At 36.1% G+C, this 21,493-nt stretch overlaps 1 protein-coding gene across 1 annotated transcript in view; it reads right to left on the bottom strand.

The window, feature by feature from the left end:
- POLN (DNA polymerase nu) overlaps positions 1-21,493 on the bottom strand; it is an 89,301-nt gene that overhangs the window by 44,596 nt on the left and 23,212 nt on the right. The window contains exons 15-17 of the mRNA XM_033060967.1: positions 9,153-9,210; positions 7,577-7,654; positions 7,042-7,156 (exon numbers count right to left, since the gene is read on the bottom strand). Coding sequence (XP_032916858.1) covers positions 7,042-7,156; positions 7,577-7,654; positions 9,153-9,210 — 251 coding nt within the window. The remainder of the gene's footprint in view (positions 1-7,041; positions 7,157-7,576; positions 7,655-9,152; positions 9,211-21,493) is intronic.

The following is a 21,493-nucleotide window of genomic DNA, read 5'->3' as shown; positions in this document are numbered from 1 at the left end:
ACCACCAGGCATTTGTGCATACTTGACCTTATCTTCTTCAAACAGACACAGTTATCTTTTTGTACAATTCAGCCCATGAGGACTTATTTTGATTAATTTCAGGAATATCCAAAATACCTCTGCTTATTTCCTGTGCTCTTCAGAACCCAGCAGGGTATCAGCAGATAGAGCTATTGTCAGGAAGTACCCTGAATTGCCAAGAGGCTGGAAAAACAAGAGTCCCTATTTTGACACAGTTCCTATCAGACCAACTGCCAGTCTGGCTCACCTGGCCACCACTGGATATAATAAGATCTGTGAGTCCCCTGCTTGGCAGGTGGTAAAGAAATAAAATTCCACACTTCTGCAGGAAGGCATTCTGTGAAGAACAGACCAAACCTTTCTGCACTGTCGTCATTTTATTAAGAGGATGACTGAACTCATTTTTTTTAAAAAAAAGACAACCCAAAAACAAAACAAAAAGCCTTTTCTCCTTTCAACATGCTAATTCCGAGCAGTTCTATGCTTTGCTTCTCTCTAGGCTTTTTCTTAATTAATTTGTAAAATCAGCATGTCAGTCTAATAAAACAGTTCAGAACAGATATTACCATGATCCTACAGAAACACCAGCTCAGGAGAGGTGGACTTTCGTGTTCAGAACCTTTTATAAACATCTGCAGTTCCCAAGGTTATTGGAAATGTAATAATCCTCTGATTGTGGCAAGGATAATATAAACTAAAGACCCTTCTATGTCTTAAAAACATCAACCAACCAAGCCTACACTATAAAAATGGAAAGAAATGTTTTTCAAAATTATTGGTGCTAAAGAATTTATAAATCCCTTGGAGTTCCAGGATAATTACACACTTCTTTATTTTAGATATTAACTGCCATGGCTACAAAGACATAATGAGATATGTCCTCTTATCTGCAGCCATTTTTTCTTAACTCTGTGAAAGCCACACAGACTCAGGTGAACACTTGTACATATTTACTAGAAGGTAAATTCAATACCTGGAAGAAGCACAGGTATTCATGCTGTTCTCCATCATCACAAAAAAGAAAGCACTAATAGCATGGATATGAGGAAACAGATGACAGATGACAGAGAAGGGAGTATTTTGTAGTTTGGATTTTATAAAATTCAGATCTCAATGTGAAACAGGAGCAACTAGACCATTATCAAATTCTCCAGTCTTCGTTCAAACACTGCCATGAGTGTAAGCATTGCACACAACTGCCAAAAATCGTTCTTTCATTGGTAAAATCAGAGTAAATACCACCCTTAAAGAGTATCCACTAATTACCTTGTTACTTTAATTCACCATCAGTAAATGTGTACAGGTTAAATTACAGCTCAGAACTAGAAATTGATACTTTAAAGAGAATGCCCATTTTCATACTGGAATGGCAGCAGTAATCAGATTATTCAGATTATTATACCTCTTAATACACAACACATCTGTATAATGAACAGTGTTGGAGCTATTCCTCTGCTACATAGTAAGACATAAATATTTTTAATAGAGATTATTTGAATTTCTCTACTCGCCTATTCTTTCAGGTTTTAGAATTTAAGGAAAATTCATTGCGTACAGGCAAACTTTTTGTGTGTTCTCTGATTCATACTGATTTCTGTACTGAAAAAGAATTAGAATACAACTGTCTAATATGCTATCTATTAAAGATATTTTTATGAGGCATAGACCAACTTGGATATCATTATGCTGGATCTACAGACAATCTATAACACAGAATATATGACAGAAAATACCCAGGTAATTTATCACTGCATGGGAAAATTTGTGCACAGGGACAATTATCTTTCTGCACTCACACAATTGAAAATACACAGTTTATAGTAGTAATAAATTCATGTTTGCAAGTAGATCATACTGCAAGCAATTTACTAAATATCTTTCTTAATTTCTCTCCTTCTGAAATAGCAAATATAATCTAAAGAATAGGTATATTTACCACGAGAAGATAACAGAAAATCAATACAAACAATCTATAAATATTATTAAATCTCAGAAGAAATGTGATCAAGAGAACGTTCTTTGTTTCATATGCTAGTATTATCCCTAGAGACTATAAATCATCTGAGTATTCCTTTTCTAAATTTCTTTCCTAAATTTCTAGATATAGGAGTATTGGACTTTCACTTCAATCCATTTGCAACAAATCTACTTACAGGGTCTTTTCCTCTGAACTTCTTGGTTTATGAGGGTATAGAGTCTAAATGTTTTACCATCTTAGTTCATAGTTATGAGTTGGAAAGGGCAAAATGGTCTCATAAATCTGCTAGGCCATTTATGACAGACACATCAGTGTTCTATTTCAGGCTTGAGAACATAAAACATAGAACATAAATATAATTTACAGATATGAGGAATATCTGTAACAAATACTGGATCACAGTGACAACATCTTCGAGCTTAAATTGAGCTTAAAATGAAGTTTGTTCAGAGCCATAAATTAAAGAGCTGCATTTGCATGGCCAGGCTGCACTCAGGACCCTTGATAGAGGGCACCACTGTGCTCTGCTGGATGCAGCTGAACTCTGGGGATTTCCAATTTTGAGACACATTCCAAAGAAACAAAGGAAAGGACTTACCCAAATAATTTAAGTATGGATTATTGCTCCAATCATAGGAACTGTGAAGCAGTACCACCCCAATTCAAAAAAGCACTCAGGCAGGAAGGGAGGCAGAAGTCAGATAGGATGAAACCCCACACTATGGTGTGTTTAAGTGCTTAGTTAAATCAAGATACTTTTCCTGCTTTTTGACTAATGTGGTCAATATGGGTATATACTACGATGGAGGAACAACAACCTACTGAGAAAGGTGACAAAGGAACAGTTTGAAAGAGACTGGCAATCATTACACCTCAAATTCTGCAAAGAAAGTGTAGACCACCTAAAAGACTAAACTTATACTTCAGCATCTATTTTGGAAAGTGATTTTAAGATATGCACATCAATAGTATTTTAAATACAATTACTTATTTTTCATTTATTTTGTAAAAACTAAAGAAGTGAAAGTTCATGCTGAGGTTTGTTGTCATTTGGATGTCTAATGGCATTTGGGTCTCTTGGCTGGTCAGACAGCTGCCAGGACAGCTCTCGTCACCTTCAGCACTGGGATGATGATTTGGATTTAAAAGGATTATGACTGTCATAGAGCATCAAGGCAACATAACACAAGGTGAACTTGCAGGTAGTTAGAATCTATTATATCATGAATTTCTAAAAGTTTAGGCAAGCCTTGAAACTCTGCTGTGTGTTCAGTTTGTCATAAATGTAATGTGCTCTTGGTGTTGCTGTAACAGCAGGTACTGACCCATCTTAAAGGCTTTTACTTTGTAGGACATAACAGAGGACTCATGGTAAGCTAATTTTGGTAATACCTTATGATGATCATCACAGGAGAACAGGAGGAAGAGCACCAAGCTGTGGTGAACATCAAAATCTCTATCATCTTAGTTTTAGCTGGGGTAACTATGTTAGATGACCAGAAAATACACTGGCTCTACAAGGTAGAGATGAGCAAGCTGGAAGTGGGAGATGTCCCCACCCATAGCAAGGGGATGGACTAGATGATCTTTAAAGGCCCCATCCAACACAAACCATTTTGTGCTTCTGTAGTAGCTAACTGCAGATTCTGATAGTTTTAGCTGAATATCCGCTTCAAGACAGTTCTACCGAAGGGAATACACAATACTCCAAAAACTGTCTACATCAAACAGTGTCTCTAGCAAACAGCTGAGCATAGAGCAGGGAAGCACAGTGTGGTGGAGCTGAGTTATTCCTCAAAGGAGGTGCCTCTGCAAGCTCACCAGAGCAGCACAAGATCCCAGCCCAGCCTGGCTGCTGGAGCATTGCCTCTCACTGGGATTGGTGGTTTGGGTAGTGTGCTGCACATGACTGAATTTTAGCATGGAAGTCAACACCTCCACACAGCCCTTTACTAAAATGTACAGACAGTCTGGGCTAACACACACTTACACATCTCTACCTGCTCTGCTGACCAGGGGAAAGATTCCATACAAACAATGTTTAACAGATATATGGATCCAACAGGGTTCCAAGAGAGACCCAGCTCTAAGGCACCAGAGATAGGCTGAGTCACAGCACAGAATACCTAACCAAATTATGAAAGGAAAGCTTTTATACATAGAATTTAATTTAATCAGAAACTCATAGAGTTCACCTCTTTGCAGAAACTACCCACCCAGGTGTATTTCCTGCCAAAAGCTATAAAAAGCCTGTGGAAGTTTTTAAAAAGGTTGGATTTCAGATACAGGGCTTTAATCTGAAGGGCAGCTGAGGAATGGAGTTAAATTTCAGTGAAAAAGCCATGAAGTTTAGAAAAAAAATCAATAAACTGATATCAAACTTGGTTGGACTCTGGAGCGTGGCTCAGATTTCCATCCAATAATGTATTCTTTTCTATTTATGATTTAATATTCATCAGTCTAAGGATTTTCAGATACAGAAAACCTGCTAAAAGATACCACCTGACATGAATTTAGAAGCTGATATGCTACTAGATACTAACACTAACTTAATTTTTTGTCTTTGGAGAAGGAGCTTTAGAAATTAATCCATTCTTTATAGATCTCTTAGAGAAAAACACCCTTTTTTTGTAGAGGTTATTGCAATTGTACAAAATATGTCAGGAAATATTTACAAATAGTAACAACATGCAATTCCTTCAAACAGAACAAAACATTTGCTATGCTCATGGGTGTATCAGTTGCACAGATTTTAAAGGATTAAGACCCAGAGAAAACCAGATGACCAAGAAGAGATAAAAGGTTTGTTGTTTATTTCGTTCTTCTCGAATACCAGTGAGTAGAATCAACTACAATAAAGTCAATTGACTAATTTTTGGCCCTAAAGATTTTATTTATCAATAGCAGACTATGAGAGATGAATAAATATCCAGAATGAGAAAGCATTTGTGAAACCTGTAATTTTATATCTTTTCTTTGGTGCCAAAGAAATTAAGAACAACATTCAAAAACCCAAGATGAGTTCAGTAGGAACTGCCCCAACAGGAGGAATTCAATTTGTCAGAACAAATACAGATGTCTATATTTAAGCTGGCCACCCCAGACCTACTTTGTTCTCAATGGTGAGAAGTCAACATTTTTATTGTGTGATTGACGTTATTACAGAGGGTTTATCAGCACTTGGCCAGTAGTTGTCCAAGTATGTGATAGATGTCCAAGGTTAGATGAGATTAAACACACCCTTCATGTTTCTGTGATTCATAAGTCATTTAATAGATTCAATAGAAAGTTTCTTCTAAGCATTAACTTCACTGAAGCATAAGAGAAGTGTCAGTAGAATCATTATGTAATGATTTTGTAGACACACCATGACAATTCTGTTTGATAAAAATATTTGCCTGTAATATTTCGTTAAATTTAAAGTTACCGTGTAGCAACTGCAAGAGGTTGACGGCTGCCAAGAGCCATGAGATTGCTGAATAGAATGGTATTTCTGGAGCAATGCCCAGAGTTGAGACAAAATTTGACTCATCTTTATGCATACATTTCCAATAAACCACCAAACTAAAATAAGGATTTAACTCCATCGTGAGGTTCTAGCGATATAATGTTAGAGTTAAGAATTTATTACATTATCAAGAGAAGCTTCTAAGAAACTCTAAATGAAAGGTGATCTTTCCATAGATATATTTGATGGAATGTTTGTGAGTTTTGTTCTCCCAGAATGCACGTGCCTGGAGGACTGATTCAGTTGTTAGTAGCAGGATAATTATAATGTGAGCTCCATTTTGTTTCTTTGTTTGTCTTCAGAGCATATTAAAAATACACCTCAGGGCCAGGCTGGATGGGGCTTGGAGCAACGTGGGATAGAGGAAGGTGTCTCTGCCCATGGAAGGGGGACTGGAACCTGAGGATTTTTAGGTCCCTTCCAAGCCAAACCATTCTAGGACTTTAAGATTCTGTGAACTACGGAAGTGTGTAGGAAATACCATGTTTGGGAAGACTGTGCCTGCAAAAATTTAGAAACTGTAGGATGAGAATTGAGCTCAATCAATCATAGGTATTTTTGTTTTCATTTTCAGCTAACAATCTTCCAACTAAAATAGAAATTAAAAGATAAAAGAGAGGGAAAGACAAAGAGAAAATAAGCAAATAGCCTATTTACATGAACTTCAGTCTGTTCAAACAGCTTTATGCTACAGCATTTTATTCAATCTTTTTCTGACCTGTCTGCTGAAACCACAAGTTTCTTGACATTTCTCCTGTCACTTATTGAATGCTCAGGCACTTTTGAGTTCAAGGGAATACCAGTCTCAAATGAGATTTTCAGGCATCACCATGATACAAACAACAATATAAAATACTTTCAACAGCTAAGTGACTAATATTCCATCTTTTTTTGCTAATTAATCTTTTAATCACCATACTGAAGAGATCATTAAATAATTATATAGATATGGAGATTTAAAAAATCTACCTTTTTAAAAATTATTGGGGTAGCACTTTTTCCAAGTCATTCCAGAATATGGAAGCATTATTATCTCAAAAGAAATCCCATAAGCTCTAGTCTCTGTTTCTTAAATATATCTGTAATATTGGTAATTTGATTGCAAAACTTGTATTGGATATCTAGGTAAATTTCAAAAATGCTTGTACTTTTACTGAGACAAGCTGTTCTCCATTTTTTCAGATGGATAACCTCTCTCACTGCTGGCTCTGGATTTTTAAAAAGAATTAGTTAAAAATAATACAAGGAGAAAGTTATCAGCAACCACTGTTCACAATATATCATTACATCAGCTTTAGCCACAAGGCTCATACCACCCTGTTGGATTGCAGCATTTTGATATGTGGTAATTAACCACAGTGGAGAAGAAAAGGCTCAGAAAGACAGAAGGGAATTCATGGTGTTAAAATAGCATGAACAATAGATACTGTAACAAAATACTGTCTATTGTTATCATTATGCAGTAATGCAATATCTTAGGTTATTCTTACTATTTTGTCTAATTACTATTAAAATATGTGACATTTAATCTTACCACTGAGAAGCCAGTGTAGCAAAGATATCAGTGATTTCAGGTTCTTGGAACAGTTTCAGAAGTTCTGGTTCAGATGATAAGTCAGCAAGGATCCTTAACTCAATGTGGGAAAAGTCTAGAAAACAGTGTTAAAATGCATCTATTGCTCTAAAATAAAAACATATCTGCATTTTAACCAGCCTACCACAAATTAAAATGTAAGCCTGGAGTATTCAATCACTTTTTCATGCTCAAAAAAGATGCCTGTAAGAAGCTCATCCTGAAGATGTTATATTCCAGCTATGGATCACAAAGTGTCTCAATCCTTCATTATCTTCAAGTGCCAATTAATCTTATTAACTCTGTTTCTACTCACAAGGCTTAAACATCAACCACTTCCAAAGCATAATAAAGAATACACATCATATAACAATATTAATTGTTACTAGGGATTTGACAGCCTTGCAAAATATGTCATCCAAAGGAGAGGGGAAAAGACATGACTGAACTGTGAATATTAATATGTATGAGTATAATAATTTACTCTCTCTCTTACCTGCTGCTAAAAATGTACATCCATTTTTTGAAACAAACAATGTTCTTGGGGAAATAGTTATTATGTCCTCTTCTTTTCCTAGAGAGGAGATACACATGTAAATCCCAAACACCAGTTGAAAAATACTGTGGAGGTTTTACAGCAAATACACAGCTAACACCACAGAAATGGCAATGTAAGCAAACTAGCAGAGCACCAACTGCCAGCATCACAATTATTTCACTGTATCACTCATTTACAACTTTACCTCCTTTACATCCTTGCAGTGCTGCTCACTTCCTTTCTCAAATCCAAACCCTTCCCTAAACACAAGCTATCAAATACATGCAATAACTAATATTATTCACAGATCACTTAATTAAGGATACATTCATAAAGAAGGGTGTAGAAAATTAAGTAAAAATATGTATTTTTGTATCTTTGAACATGCTGCAGCAATGTGTTAATAACTAAATTCTGAGTACAGATGGTAAGGGAATATAATATTGAGAACATACAGCTGTCATAGCCATCCAAATTGCAATGACAGAAATCCCCAATAATATAATTAAACACTAACACTAGGTACTAGAAACTGAGTGCATCCAGGGAATATCACTTGACATAGAGTAGGGAGGGATGGTGGTTTGAAATGCAACAGAATCTGGTCAGCATAAAAGTGAACAAAATAGAAAAAAATGTCTTGATATAAGAAAAACTTAGAAATACATTTTTTAGAAGTATATAAGATCATTAACAAAATCTCCAGAAAGTTTCACACACTAGAGTTATGCCCAGCACCTCAGGTTTATGCTGCCCCTGTTGGCACAGTTTTTTATAGCAACTTCTAAAAAACACTTTAAAAAATGACTCATGTAGATAAAATAAAACTACTGTCAAAATTTTACATTATCTTCCATAGCCTCCTGTTTAATGACCTGTATTATTTCCAATAGAGGGAGTGAATAGCTGTGAAAAGGCAAAGCTTGCCCTTAGCAGAGAACCAGGCACCACACTGAGCAGCAGTGCCCAGCTGCAGCTGTAGGCATTCGAGGAGGAGAATGTGTATTCCAAAATCTCTCTTATATTTGAGCCTGCTCCTGTGGGTTTCTCTCTTCATCATTTGGCTCATGTTTTTCTTAGAGTTCACTTCGATTCTGTCTGAACCATCTGCCTTAAATCAACTTCTGTTATCACAAACAACACATCTGACTAACTACTGGTGTTTAGTTGTGAATATGATTAAAATGACCCAGCCTAAACATTGACTCAGGCAGAGCCTTGTGAGCTGAACACACACAAAATCATCCCTAGGATATTTAAGGTATTTAAGATGCATAATTTCATTTGGAAAAAGTGAGGAAAACAAAAAAAATCCAAAACTTAAAAGCTTGTAACTATTTAAATCAGTGCTGAAAAACCAAATCTTTTTTCAGGAACAACCAGAAAAAGTAAATGGCTTAAATGCTAATGTAAAACAAAGCATCGATCATCTGACATTTAATGCTGGACCTATCAGTCTGCTTCAAAATATAATACCACCTAGTAAAATAATTAGATAAAACTACCTTTTCATCTTAATAAAAACACAGTTTACCTTTTATGTACTGTTTCTTTGCAATTGTAACTGGATGTTTAGAGATACCTTGAATGTTCTACAAATGGGAAGAATAAAAACACTTAGTAAGTGCAAGTTTATGAAAATAAGTTTAGGAACTTTATTAGGAAGTTTATTACCAGCATTAGTGATACTAGTGCCAACAAGATTTTCCCATATAATAAGGAAGATTAACCACTTTGCCTTCCAAAGGAATCTTCACATTTTGCATCTGCAGACACTTTTGAATATTTGCTCTTCCATGAAAATTAGAAGCTTCTAAGAACAATTACTCACTTGCAGCCATTCCAAAGCCTAATCCCTGCATGCACCACACAAAATAATTAGTAATCCAATAAAAATAATTTTCTTCTTATCTTAGTATGTGTCTTTTAGATTTAGTGCATTATTTCTGAGGAAAGAATACATGTGAATCTTGCTTGCAGGCTAAAGGAAATGAATATTCTTCAGCCTCTTGGATTTTTTCTAGTATTTATTTCTACTTTTTTGAAATGCATGATAAAATATATAAGGAACCCTTTATTGTCTTCAGCACAGTAGTCCAGGTTAAAAACTAGAGCTAATTTTATCAACTAACATGCAAGACTAGGATCAGCAGCAGATTTTTTTTCAAGATCTGGATTCATACACCTCCAGTAAAGCATCAAAGATGCACATGGCAAATCCTTTCTGTTATTTTGTGTCATTATACCTCTTTATCTAGAAAAGCAACATACGACAGAATGCATCAGGCTCTGATTTTGTCATTCCATGTAATTAATTTGCAAGTGGTTTAGGAATTAGATGTACATACTAATATTATGTAATACTGAAAGTTCAGAGAGTGGAATAGTACTATATAATTTCCAAATCAGAATGACAATTTTCTGGGCAATTTTCAAGTCAAAAATTGTTATTTTAAACTTAAGAGGGATGTAATCAGACAGCAAAAGCTATTGAAATTTAAAGCAGAAGCAAAATAACAAAACCTCCAAACCACAACAGTACCACTGCCAGTCTTAGCAGCACCCTTAAAGATGTACAATTAAATGTATTAAAGTTGAGCACCTGCCACAGAACCCTACAGAGAGAGAGACAGGAAACTACCACATAACAGGCAGAATATTTTCACAGCATGGATAAAAACCATCAACACTGCCCTCAGTCCATCAATACACAGAATAAACACTTGCTAGTTGGAATATTTTAGTCTTTAGCTTCTAGAAACATTTAAACACACAGTTGTGACAATGCTTATGCTAATGTATATTTTAAAATCATTTTTAAAGCAAGTGGTTATTCAATCTGTACACAAAACTAATACTCCTATTGGCAACTAATAAGCTGGGGAGAACAAGTGTTCATTCATATGAAAAATATGCAGTCTAAGTGCCCATAGAATCTAGGAGAGCCTCAGAAATTCAGAAAATTTTGTCTTTTATCATGTACCTGGACATGAATGTGGGAGCCTAATCTTACACACATTAAAAAACCATTTTAATTCTGACTTACAGAACCATTCTAACAGAGGATGTAGAGGGGCTTCTCATTCAGCTCTACACTGGTATTGTGACACATACTCAATCAGGTAATTTCCAGCACAAGTTAAAATGGTTCACAGTTACTCTCACTGATATTTTAACTTCTCATTAGCTTCATAATGCTAAACAAAGTGAATTTTTAAAAAAAGTATTTCAGAATCTAGCAACAACGTAAAAATCAATCACTACATTGCTATCTTGTTTTCATTGAGAGCATATGTACAAAGTCTACTTTCAATGCAATTTCAAAAGTGTTACTAACAATTCTGGAAAACACTAATACATAATTATAAGTGCAAAATGTCTTTTCACTTATAAATTAACAACTCCTTATTTGACTAGATCTTCAGAAAAGAGGTAACTCAAGAAACATGAGCATTGCAATGCTCATCTTTAAGCTACTGGAATAGTCTAGCAAATCCCTCTCATCTAATTTTATATTAATTAATTTTAGGCTAGTTGTTGGTTTACACAAGCTATGTAGAATCCCTCTACAGCCAGCAAATGGATAGTTCAACCTATCTGTATAAGACACACACTGAAAAGCTGTCCCAAGGTTCCCCTGGAAGTGATTTATTCTATCATTTAGATTGTCAGGTTTGATGAGAATAAATTTACTCTAGATATTTAAAAGAATAGAGAAATAAGGAGACAATCTCACAAGAGTCTTCCAAATATCAAGCTCTCCTCTGCTTGAGTCCGGTGACTATTTTACTGTATCAGAAGTAGAAAATTAATGTGGCTTGGGCACATGATTGTCACCACTTTGGGCTACATAATACAGCCTGCATTTTTTCTTCTTTGTGTACATTTCAAGTATTTCTGCAAAACCTCTACAGATCCAATCTGAGATGTGAATGTTATTCCATACTGTTAGAAAAGGATATCCACATCTTGTTAAAAGTTACAGAAAAACAAAATTGACTCTTTGAAAAATCTTGCTCCAACAGACAAGAAGGAATGCTTGAAACAGTGTGGTGGAAAAGCTAGTTGTTGAAGTTAACTATTACAATACTTCTCTTCATTGTTTCTGAGTGAAGATAAAAAAATGGTTAAGTTATTCTAGTAGATGATTAACAAGAAAATCCTAGCATTATTTTAAAAAACAAAATTAAAAACATATAAAAACAACACCATAATCCAAAATTAACTTCCAGAGGTTCCAACTGATAGAATGAGAGATGAAGCCAAAATCAAGAAGGGAGAAGCAGAAAACTACAGGCCAATGAGCTTCTCCTCAGTTCCCAGGAAGATGATGGCACAAATAATCCTAGAAAACATCTGCAAACATATTAAAGTCAAGTAGATGATCTGGGGTAGTCACCATTTATTTAGAATGGGGAAATCATGTTTAACCAATGACAGCCTTGTGCAATGCAGTAACCAGCTCTGTGGATGCAGGGAGAGCAGCAGATGTTGTTTACCTTGACTCCAGCAAGGCTTTCAAAACACTCACTCATAAAAGCCTCAGAGAAGCTGATGAAGTACAAGTTAGATAAGTGGACAGTGAGGTGGACAGAAACCCAGCTGAACTGCAGGTCCAAAGGGCTCTGGTGAGTGGCACAAAGACCAGCTGGAGGTCAGTCACTGCTGGAGCAGCCCAGGGGTAAATAAGGTCCAACAGCTCCATCTATCACCTGGGTAACAGGACTGATGGAACCTCAGCAAGGTGGCAGGCAATGCAAAATCCTGACGTGTCGGATGAGTGATTCAGAGGGGCCTCAGGCATCTGGAGGAAGAACCTGTCAGGGTCCCACACAGTTCACAGTCTGGAAAGTAGCTGGGCAGAAAATGACCTGTGGATCATGGGGAAGAACAAGCTGAACATGAGCCAGCAAGGAGCCTTTGTACTCAGGAAGGCCAACAGCATCCTGGGCTGCATCAGGAAGAGCATCACCAGCAAACCAAGAGACTGATCTTTGTCTTCTACTCAGAATGCCAGTGGGAGTACGTAAAGAAAATGGAGCCAGGTTCTTCTCACTGATGCCCAATGACAGGACAAGAGGTGACAATCAGAAACCATTTCAGGAAATTCCATTTGAATGTAAGAAAAACTCTTCTGCTGTGTCAGTGGTCAGACACTGGAACAGGCTGCACAGAGAAGTTCTCAGTTTGGAAACCTCAACCCTGGAGATATTCAAATCCTCAATAGACAATCTCCAGTGGTTCTGGCAAGGAGGCTCAGAACTGATGGACTCTGGATGTCTCTCTAAAAGCCTCACAAACAGCTTGAAAGCCTCAAAAAAACAAGGCTCTAATCCATAAGGAAAGTCACTATATGCAAGGAAAGTAGAATTATCAATGAGCTAATCAAAATCAAACAAACAGACAGTTTCCCAGTTTTATGAGTTTCTTCTCAGTCAAACTCTGTTGAGCTTCCTATTTTTGGTATCCAAAATTTTACATCTTCATTTGGCACTGATTTTCTTGTTCCTTCCTAGATTAAAACCAGTATATTATTTCAGTTCTTTCCAAGGATTACTGTATACAGACATATATTGGATCAATTGCCTTTGAAGTCAGTGTAGTTAGATTTCACCTTATCACAGAGGCTGCTGGTGCATTTTAATTATTCCTTACTCTACATCAAGTAGGGTTGTTGACCATATTTCCTATATTCTGATTCCCCTTTCAGTTCTTTATATGGATTCAGTTAACCCCTACATCTCTCTTCCTCCCCATTTACATTTTCAGTAGCATAAATGGCCATTTTGAACAAGTAACCTCAGCCAAACCCAGAACAGACATCCATGTCTGTATACAAAGTCATCAATAGTTACAAGTTTGGGTTTTTTTTACTAGAAGATGGTTCATTCATCTATAACCACCCAGATCTCCATTTCTAAACCTCTATGGAATATGTTGTTCTGAAGACCTACAAACTGCAGAGAGGGGAACAAATCAGTGTAACAGGTAGTTACTGAAATAAATGGGAATGCAGAGGTTATTCAGTGATTATTTAATGGGCATTTGATTCTGACTAATTCTCCCACTGTTCTAAGACCGTACTTAAAAATAAGAACAGAGACAAAACTTACAACTTAGATAAGAGTATCCATTCATAAATGTAAACAGGATGGATATGTCATAAGGGAAGTTAAAAATGGCCAAGGAGTTAGATCAAACAGATAGAAGGAAGGAGTTAGACCAGGTAAAGCTATCATCCTTTGATGTAGTGACCAATCCACCTGCTGTCAGTGAGGCACAGTGCCAAACACTAGAGAAAAATAAAGGAATTAATTTTTGTTTCAATTAATTTTGTTTTACAGTGGCTACCAGTGCAAATAGCAAAAGCTAGTTGCATTTCTTCTAAGTAATAAAATTTACTGGGACTGTGATCTTGTTAGATTTAATTACTCTAATAGATGTTGCTTTAAGAAACCAATTATTTCCTCACACTTAAGAAATACAGATTTTCTTTTCCATTTGAAAAAAGTTCAGCACATCAAAATTCTAGTTCTCTCATTAACTGTACCACTCCAGCAAAAACTGAAGCATTAAGTCAGAAGTTTCTGCAGTTTATCTTAGCAACTTCTTCTCCAGAAGGTTTATTGGAATAATTAGGCCACAACTATTTGCTTTGAACACAAACTCGGCTCTCCACAATGAAACACAAAGTAACCTTTTAAATCCACAGCATCTCTTTGATGACTAGCATTGTAATACTTTTAGAGCAGAAGTAAGACTTTGGTCTGTAAGACAAGACTTAATTGCAATGCAAATAGATAGGTGGATGACAACTCCTTTGAGCTTTACATTCCAAATTTCTAATTGCACTTTTTAAATTTCTAATTGCTATTTTTTTAAAAAATCTTGTTATTCTTTACTGTTCCCTCAGGTTTATGTACTTCTTCAAAATTTTCTCACTCCTTGTCCTTCATTTTGAGTTGTCTTTTCTTGCTCTGTATGGGAGCACACCTAGTGATAAATTGTGCTCTCACATCTCATTTAATAAGTTTGAGAGGACATGTAAGAACAGGTTCAGTGAGCTGCTTCCTTAACCATCAACATTTCATTTGCTCCATTGTTAAAGGCCAAAGCTATTGGAGAACTACCAAGGAAAACTGCACCCTGCCCAGAAGAGCATCTTTGCAATACAGAATGAAAAGACTGAGTCCTGAGGGCACTCACAACATCAAACTCACTCAATTTATCTGGCACCTCCAAAGTTAGAGACAAATTACTCATGAGAAATTACACAGCAAAAAAAATCAGCAGCATTAATTTATAGTTCTAAAGGAACAAACAGCTATTTTCTGTGACTTCTAGATGAAACACAATTTCAGGACAGTCTGAAGATTTAATTTTTTAAATATGGCATAGAAACATAGAAAAAAAGGAAAATGAACAAGGTCACCATAGCAATGCCAGCCTGGTATGGATGTGTACATGCATTCCTTAGCAAATCTTGACTTGTCTGCAATTGCCACCTAGTGGCCTGTGGAAAATAAAGAACATCTATTTTCCTTGTCAAAAACCACAGAATCATGCAGACTTCCAGAGAAGGATTCCTTCATTTTTGCTACTAGTTTCCACTTTTCAGCAGAGAACAGTCAATCAAAGGTAAGGCATTCCCCTCTTGCCTTACCCAGCAGCAAAGAATTATCAAGGTTTTAGACAACAGGCAAGTGGGAAAGTTAGAAGTTATGCATCTCATTCCCACAATTATGAGCTTGGAAAGATGTGAACACAAGGAAGGAAAGGAAGGCAATCAAAATTCATGACTTCTTACTTCAGAGAGCAGGCCCTAAGAACAGTGTGTTTGATTTTCTACAAATAATTCTCATTCTGCCAGATTCCCTGAAATTTAGACCTGGTAATCTCAGGTAATAAAGATTTAGTGGCACATGAAAAAGTTTTTGATGACTGATTTTTAAAATGGAAAAAAAAATTTACTCACTGATTTGATTAAAATCTGTGTTCTGTGACAAATTCTTTCCTCAAATCATGGGTTCAGCCCAGATTCTTGGCTACATACTGACAGTTTACTCACCTTTGCACAGCAACCAATGATGTTTGTATAGACACATTTTGAATCTTTCAAGAGAAATAGACTGCTTTTGTTTCCCATATATAAACTGACTACATTTTATTACTTATTTAACTTCATTTTCCTGAAAGAAAATTATACATAGAATACTAGCTCTGTTACACTAATATTCACTAATATGAGAAGCTCAAACTCTGGGATGAACTCCAAGGAGATACTATTTTGTTTTGATGAAAAAAAGGCCAATGCTAAGGCATAGAGATAACAACCCTCTGAGTGGCAGCTGGAGAGAGTAAATACTGTATAGTTGTAGATGAGCTACATATTATAGCTTTAAAGTAAACAATGTCAAGGGAATACTGGCCAAAGATACAAAAAATTCCAAGATTTCCAGGCTGGAGGAATTTACTGTTAAAAGAAAAGATGTAACATTGTTTTATGAAAAGGGTAAAATTCAGCATCTCAAACAAGATTGTTCCACATATTGAGGAATTTACTGAGCATATGTTAGCAGGGAATTCCTCTTAAAAGGCTGTGAACAGGAGGTTGGTTGAAGGAGTTAAAGGAATCCTAAATAAGTAATGTCCCTTTGCTCTCAGTGAGGACAGAATAGTTCTGGACTTCACAGAAGTGTCCTTAACTTTAAGTTCCCAAGAGCAGAGCCAGTGGATGATCATGCTGGGACAGGAGAACTATGGACAGCAAGGCCACGTGGGTGTCAGCAAGATGATCTGTGTCCTATCCACCTTCAGCAACCTTATACAAACCACTATTTTTTTTCCACTGTTGTTCCCAACTTGAGAGAGCACATCCATCTCTAAAACTGCACAAAGTCTCCTGAGGCTTTGTGAAACATTGCTGAGGAAATGAAGAACTGCAAATTTTCCACATATTGACACAGAAATAAAAATAATTGTCAGCAGAGAAAGATGAATATAATAGGAATGTAGAGCTATTGAGATAATTTCCCTGAATTTCTTTGGAATGCCAATGACAAAGCTTTGGAAAACCATCACTGCATGAAAATTGGTCCATCCAAAACAAGAAGTCTCTTTCAATCTACCTAACTTCTGATCTTCCCCTATAAACCATTTTTTAATCATTCTTCATTTCTGGTATTGTCAGACTGCTCAGATATTTTAATTTTTTTCTGAGAAACAAATTGGAAGAAGGTTGTACAGTAGAAGAATGCTACACAGCAAAATAAACTATTTAAATACCTTTGCTACGTTAAAACTTAACGAAATCTATGCTGAGTTAAGACTATTTTGTCTTTGCAAACAGGAATTCAACCATCAGAGAATGATAGTTACACTTTCCCCTTTTGAGAGCTTGTAAGACAAGACATAATTTGTGTGTCTGAGACTTTTATTTTAAATGTCCTGTCAGAACACAACTCTCCAAGCTCTGAGTAGTTCCTAAAGTACATCTAAAACTCCCTCTAATGGAGTGCTTCATATGAAAACAAAAAAAACCAAAAACCACCAGGCAGAATTTCTAAAATCTTAATCAATTCACAAGAGGTTCCAACAGAAAACTCAATAACAAATAGACACAGAGATATTTGATATAAGGACAACATATGTATTTGTGCACATTGCTGAAGATTCAGTCTGAGCAACTGTCTTATGGATGAGGACAGTAAAAATTACCTCAGCAGGACCTCATGAAACCTCAGGGTTCCATGAAACACCTCAGAGCTTACAGAGGTACAGTGACTGTAAGCAGTGGTGACATCAGGGGATACTGCATATGCCAACCTCAGGTATGTGAAAAGTGCCCAGCCAGGAGTTGAAATGTGAATGGATAAACAGTAGCAGAACAACAACTATGACAGAGTATGAGTGAATGTCACTAATTGTTTCTTGTAAGCTAAAATCCATGCTAATATTGCTCTTAAACTATTCTCACATTACATGGAATCAGACTTAATATAATTCCAAGAAACACAACAAAATGCTAAACCTAACTTATGTAATAACAGAATACTTCAAGTAATAGATAATACTATAATTACTTCACTTTAAAACACCTTTGAATTTGTAAAGTAGTGACATTAATCAAAACAAGTTTTCTAGCAAGGTTGATTCCAATTTTGATTCTTGTCAGCTCTGTGCTCCAATCACATTCAGATTATAGAGAAAAATAACCTTGCAGTAGCAGTAGTGGTATTCCAAGATTAATTTCTAAAACACGATCATAGCTCTTGCTTTTACCTGGAGCATTCCCAAAAGATTGCTGGCAAAGGCCATTTAAAGGATAAAATGAATCAGCATATAATCAACAACCTTAACAACTCCCACTCAATAGCAGTAAATGCTCAAGGCTGACAGTTTAATTTATACATACTGGATTGAAATATATTATATTCTAATTTTAAAGAAGTGGAAGTATGCAGTGCTGTCATCTCTCTAGCATGGGAAGATTTTAGAGGAACTTTCCCCCCCATTTCTACAAATCTAAGCTTCTCTGAGAATTTCTTTTGCCATTAATTAAAGGACTGTTACTGTATTAGTTTTTGGAGCGGTGCAGGTTACAGTAACATGGTGACTTTCTTAGATGAGCAAGAAAGAGTATTTATTGAAGGAAATCATGGATTTAAATAGTGTACACCGTGGAAAACAATTTAAAGACATTTCACTGGACAGAGGAAAAACACCCTTTTAAAAACGCACTCTGTGAGTAGAGTTACATATACTGCAGGTGTTATAATTTTTGGTTTGGGTTCCTCATTCTTGAAGAGCCTGAGAGCCAGGCTCCAGTAGCCTGAGAAACTGGCTGCATTCTTGGTTCCCAGGCCAACATAGGACAGTGAAGGAGGTTTTCAGCCTTCATAGTCAATATTTCATAATGTGCTAAAATACTCTGGCTGATATTTTTCCAAGTTGTATAGAATCTTTCATTTTTGAGCTGTCAATTTTAATTGCTCTGTTTATCTCTATGCTTATATTTAGCTTGTAGAAGAAATAATGCCAGACCACCTTACTCTGCACAAATAAAATGCAAATATCTTTTATGCTGTTACTGCAAGGAAGCAGATATATACCAGCTACACGTTACCCTTGTTTAAATAACACACAGAACAAATATACAAATATATATAATCACAAAGAGAAGAGGACAGGATTGAACTGCTTGTTTTACAGAATTACAACCCAGATGATGCTTTCATCTGACAATCTTCACTGAGTCAAATTATGATATAAAATGTCCATGTATTGGATATACCCACTCATCATGAGATAAATCAATCTACACAAATCAGAAGCATTACAACAAAGAATGCCAAAGATGTGCATATGTCACAGAAAAGGACACTGTAGCCCAGGTGCTGAGAGAACAAAGGTCTATAATGAAGAAACCTTGTTTCTGCATTTGGGTAATAAATCAACACATGATGTTCTGGAGCATCAGATATGAGTGTTATGATATGAACAACAGTGACTTTCCACACTACAGTTATCACACTAATACCTAAGAACTTGCAATGTTAAGGTAGTGTAAAATTTCATCCTGAAAATGCACTTGGACCAAAGTCTTGTCAACATGCTATTTATTCACTTTTAAGTACAATTTTCCTGTCATAAAACTTCAACTGTGATGAGTGAGGAAGAGGAAATACAGAACTTCTGTCTCCAACACTGTAAATATAGTTTCTCAAACCCTTCATTAAGACTACTTTTTAAAAAACTAAGCAACAACAAAAGAGACTATAAAAACATCATAACTCTACTCATAAAATGAGATGCTATTTCAGTGCTATTAGTGCAGTCATAATCACCAAATGACTCAAGAGTATTGGAATAAACATACTGAAAAGAAATATGGCCTAAAAATATGTTGTGAATGCAAAAGATGCTCAGAGAACACCACAACAATCAGCAAGCACACTCTGGCTTTCTCTAACAGCACATCAGCTCATCTGAGTGACAGGGAAAATGCAACATTAAATTGCTTTAATTCAAAGGCCCAAGAAAGCACAGACATATGCTCATATTTGTTAAGACAACCCACCCTTGCTGTAAGCAAAGCCCTCATTAGGGAATACTTACCTAAAAACTATTTTGTTAGCCTAGATGATATTATAGAAGACTTCAGACAAGATGTTTTATATGAACCTGTAATGTGTCTGACATGTCTCTATCCCCAGTGCTTTCCAATAAAGATACTTGGAAAAAAAATAGAAAACACACTCCAAGATCAATGAAAATGTAAGGCCCATACCCTTTCTCCATTTTAAGTAAATAATCTTCTCAGCTGGACAGTGTATGAAAACAAGTTCACAAAAATCTTATCCATGTCAGTGGGTTCCAGCAGTTTCAAAAGTAGCCAAGGCCTTGGCTCATTTCTGGGGAGAGGGTTAAAAAAAAAATGCAAGCATATCCCTGCTCCCAGACTTGGTGTCTGACTCCTCACATTGCATCAGCCTCTGCCAAACCTCCTAAAAGCTGTGAAAGAAAGGGGCAGGGATAAAAAAAGACAGTGTAGAATCTCATCACTACTGGAATACCTTGCAGAACATCCTGCTGGAATCCAATTGTGACCACAGATTTCAAACTTTCAGAAAGAATATTTATAGTATCACAAATCAGCCTGCAGCCTTAACGAGGTCTTGGACAAAATGCCTGAAATTTGGAGCTGTCACAACAGCTTTGGTAGCATGATTCTGTCAGACCACCCTGCTAGGAGTGCACATGTGGGGATGCCAAGATGTAAAACCTATTGGGATTCTGCTAAGGGAGACAAACAAGCAGCATCCCGTCCACACTGTCCAGAAACACGCCCAAAACTATGCCAAAACCACATTTCCAATTTATGTCAGAGAAAATTAGAAAATTTTGCACTCCAAAAAAACAGCCCAGAGGGGAAATAACGTGGATACAGTATGGATAATCAGAAATACTGGTTTGCTAAGTTAATTGAGAGAACAGACTCATTTTGGATGGCAGTTGCTCAGAGGGGCCTCTACTTCAAGGGATTGTTTCTCCCCTTAGAATGAAAACCAGATGGGTAAATTCATTATTCATATTCCAAACACTAATTGCAATACTCATTTTCTAATAAACAAGCATGCAATTCTCTATTGTGCATTCACCACCAGAAAATCTTGTGTCTGTGGAAGAGATTAAGATATATGCAATATTTCAGGCTTTTTATGATCCTTCCTTAAGCATGTTAACATTCAAAATGTGCTAATTAGTTTCTCTTTCAAATTACATTCCTGATTTCCAAATTACAGGCTAACATGTTTCTTTGACTTGATAGGTTAAATTATTTTCTTTGCCTTTTTGGACAAGCTGTAAAAGCATTTTTCCTGAGGAAAACAGGAAAGCATTTTTATTTTTTCCACTTGCTCCAAGAAGGTGAAAATTTTTTATTTATCTTCAGCATAACTTTTTGTTACTAAAAGAAAGGGAATGCTCCCTGAAGCCCACCACTTTATGCTTTCCAGTTTAATGATGCAAACATCTTCTGAAGTAGAGAAGCATAAACTCATTAGCAGCATTTCAGTTCTCTCTGCTGCAGAAGCCTGGAGGAAAGAAACCTTAATACAGAATATCTGATTCTAGCACTGAAATTTATATCTTAAAAGAAATTATAACATCTAATTCTATGCAATCTTTGTATCTCAAGTTAGGATTTCTCTCTTTTCATTCTGAAAGGGGTTTGACCTTAATTGGGTTTATGCTTTTCCACTTGTGTCTTTCCACTTTCTGCTTTAAAACATGAGAGGCTGAAAAGAGGCATTTCCAGGTGGGTTTGGAGAACATAAACAAAGGAATTTATAAATACATCTAATAGAAAAGTTG

The sequence above is a fragment of the Catharus ustulatus genome, chromosome 5 (genome assembly GCF_009819885.2).
Source record: "Catharus ustulatus isolate bCatUst1 chromosome 5, bCatUst1.pri.v2, whole genome shotgun sequence".
Lineage (NCBI taxonomy): Eukaryota > Metazoa > Chordata > Aves > Passeriformes > Turdidae > Catharus > Catharus ustulatus.
Note: the sequence above shows the minus strand (reverse complement) of the source record. Positions and strands in the feature narration are given on the sequence as shown.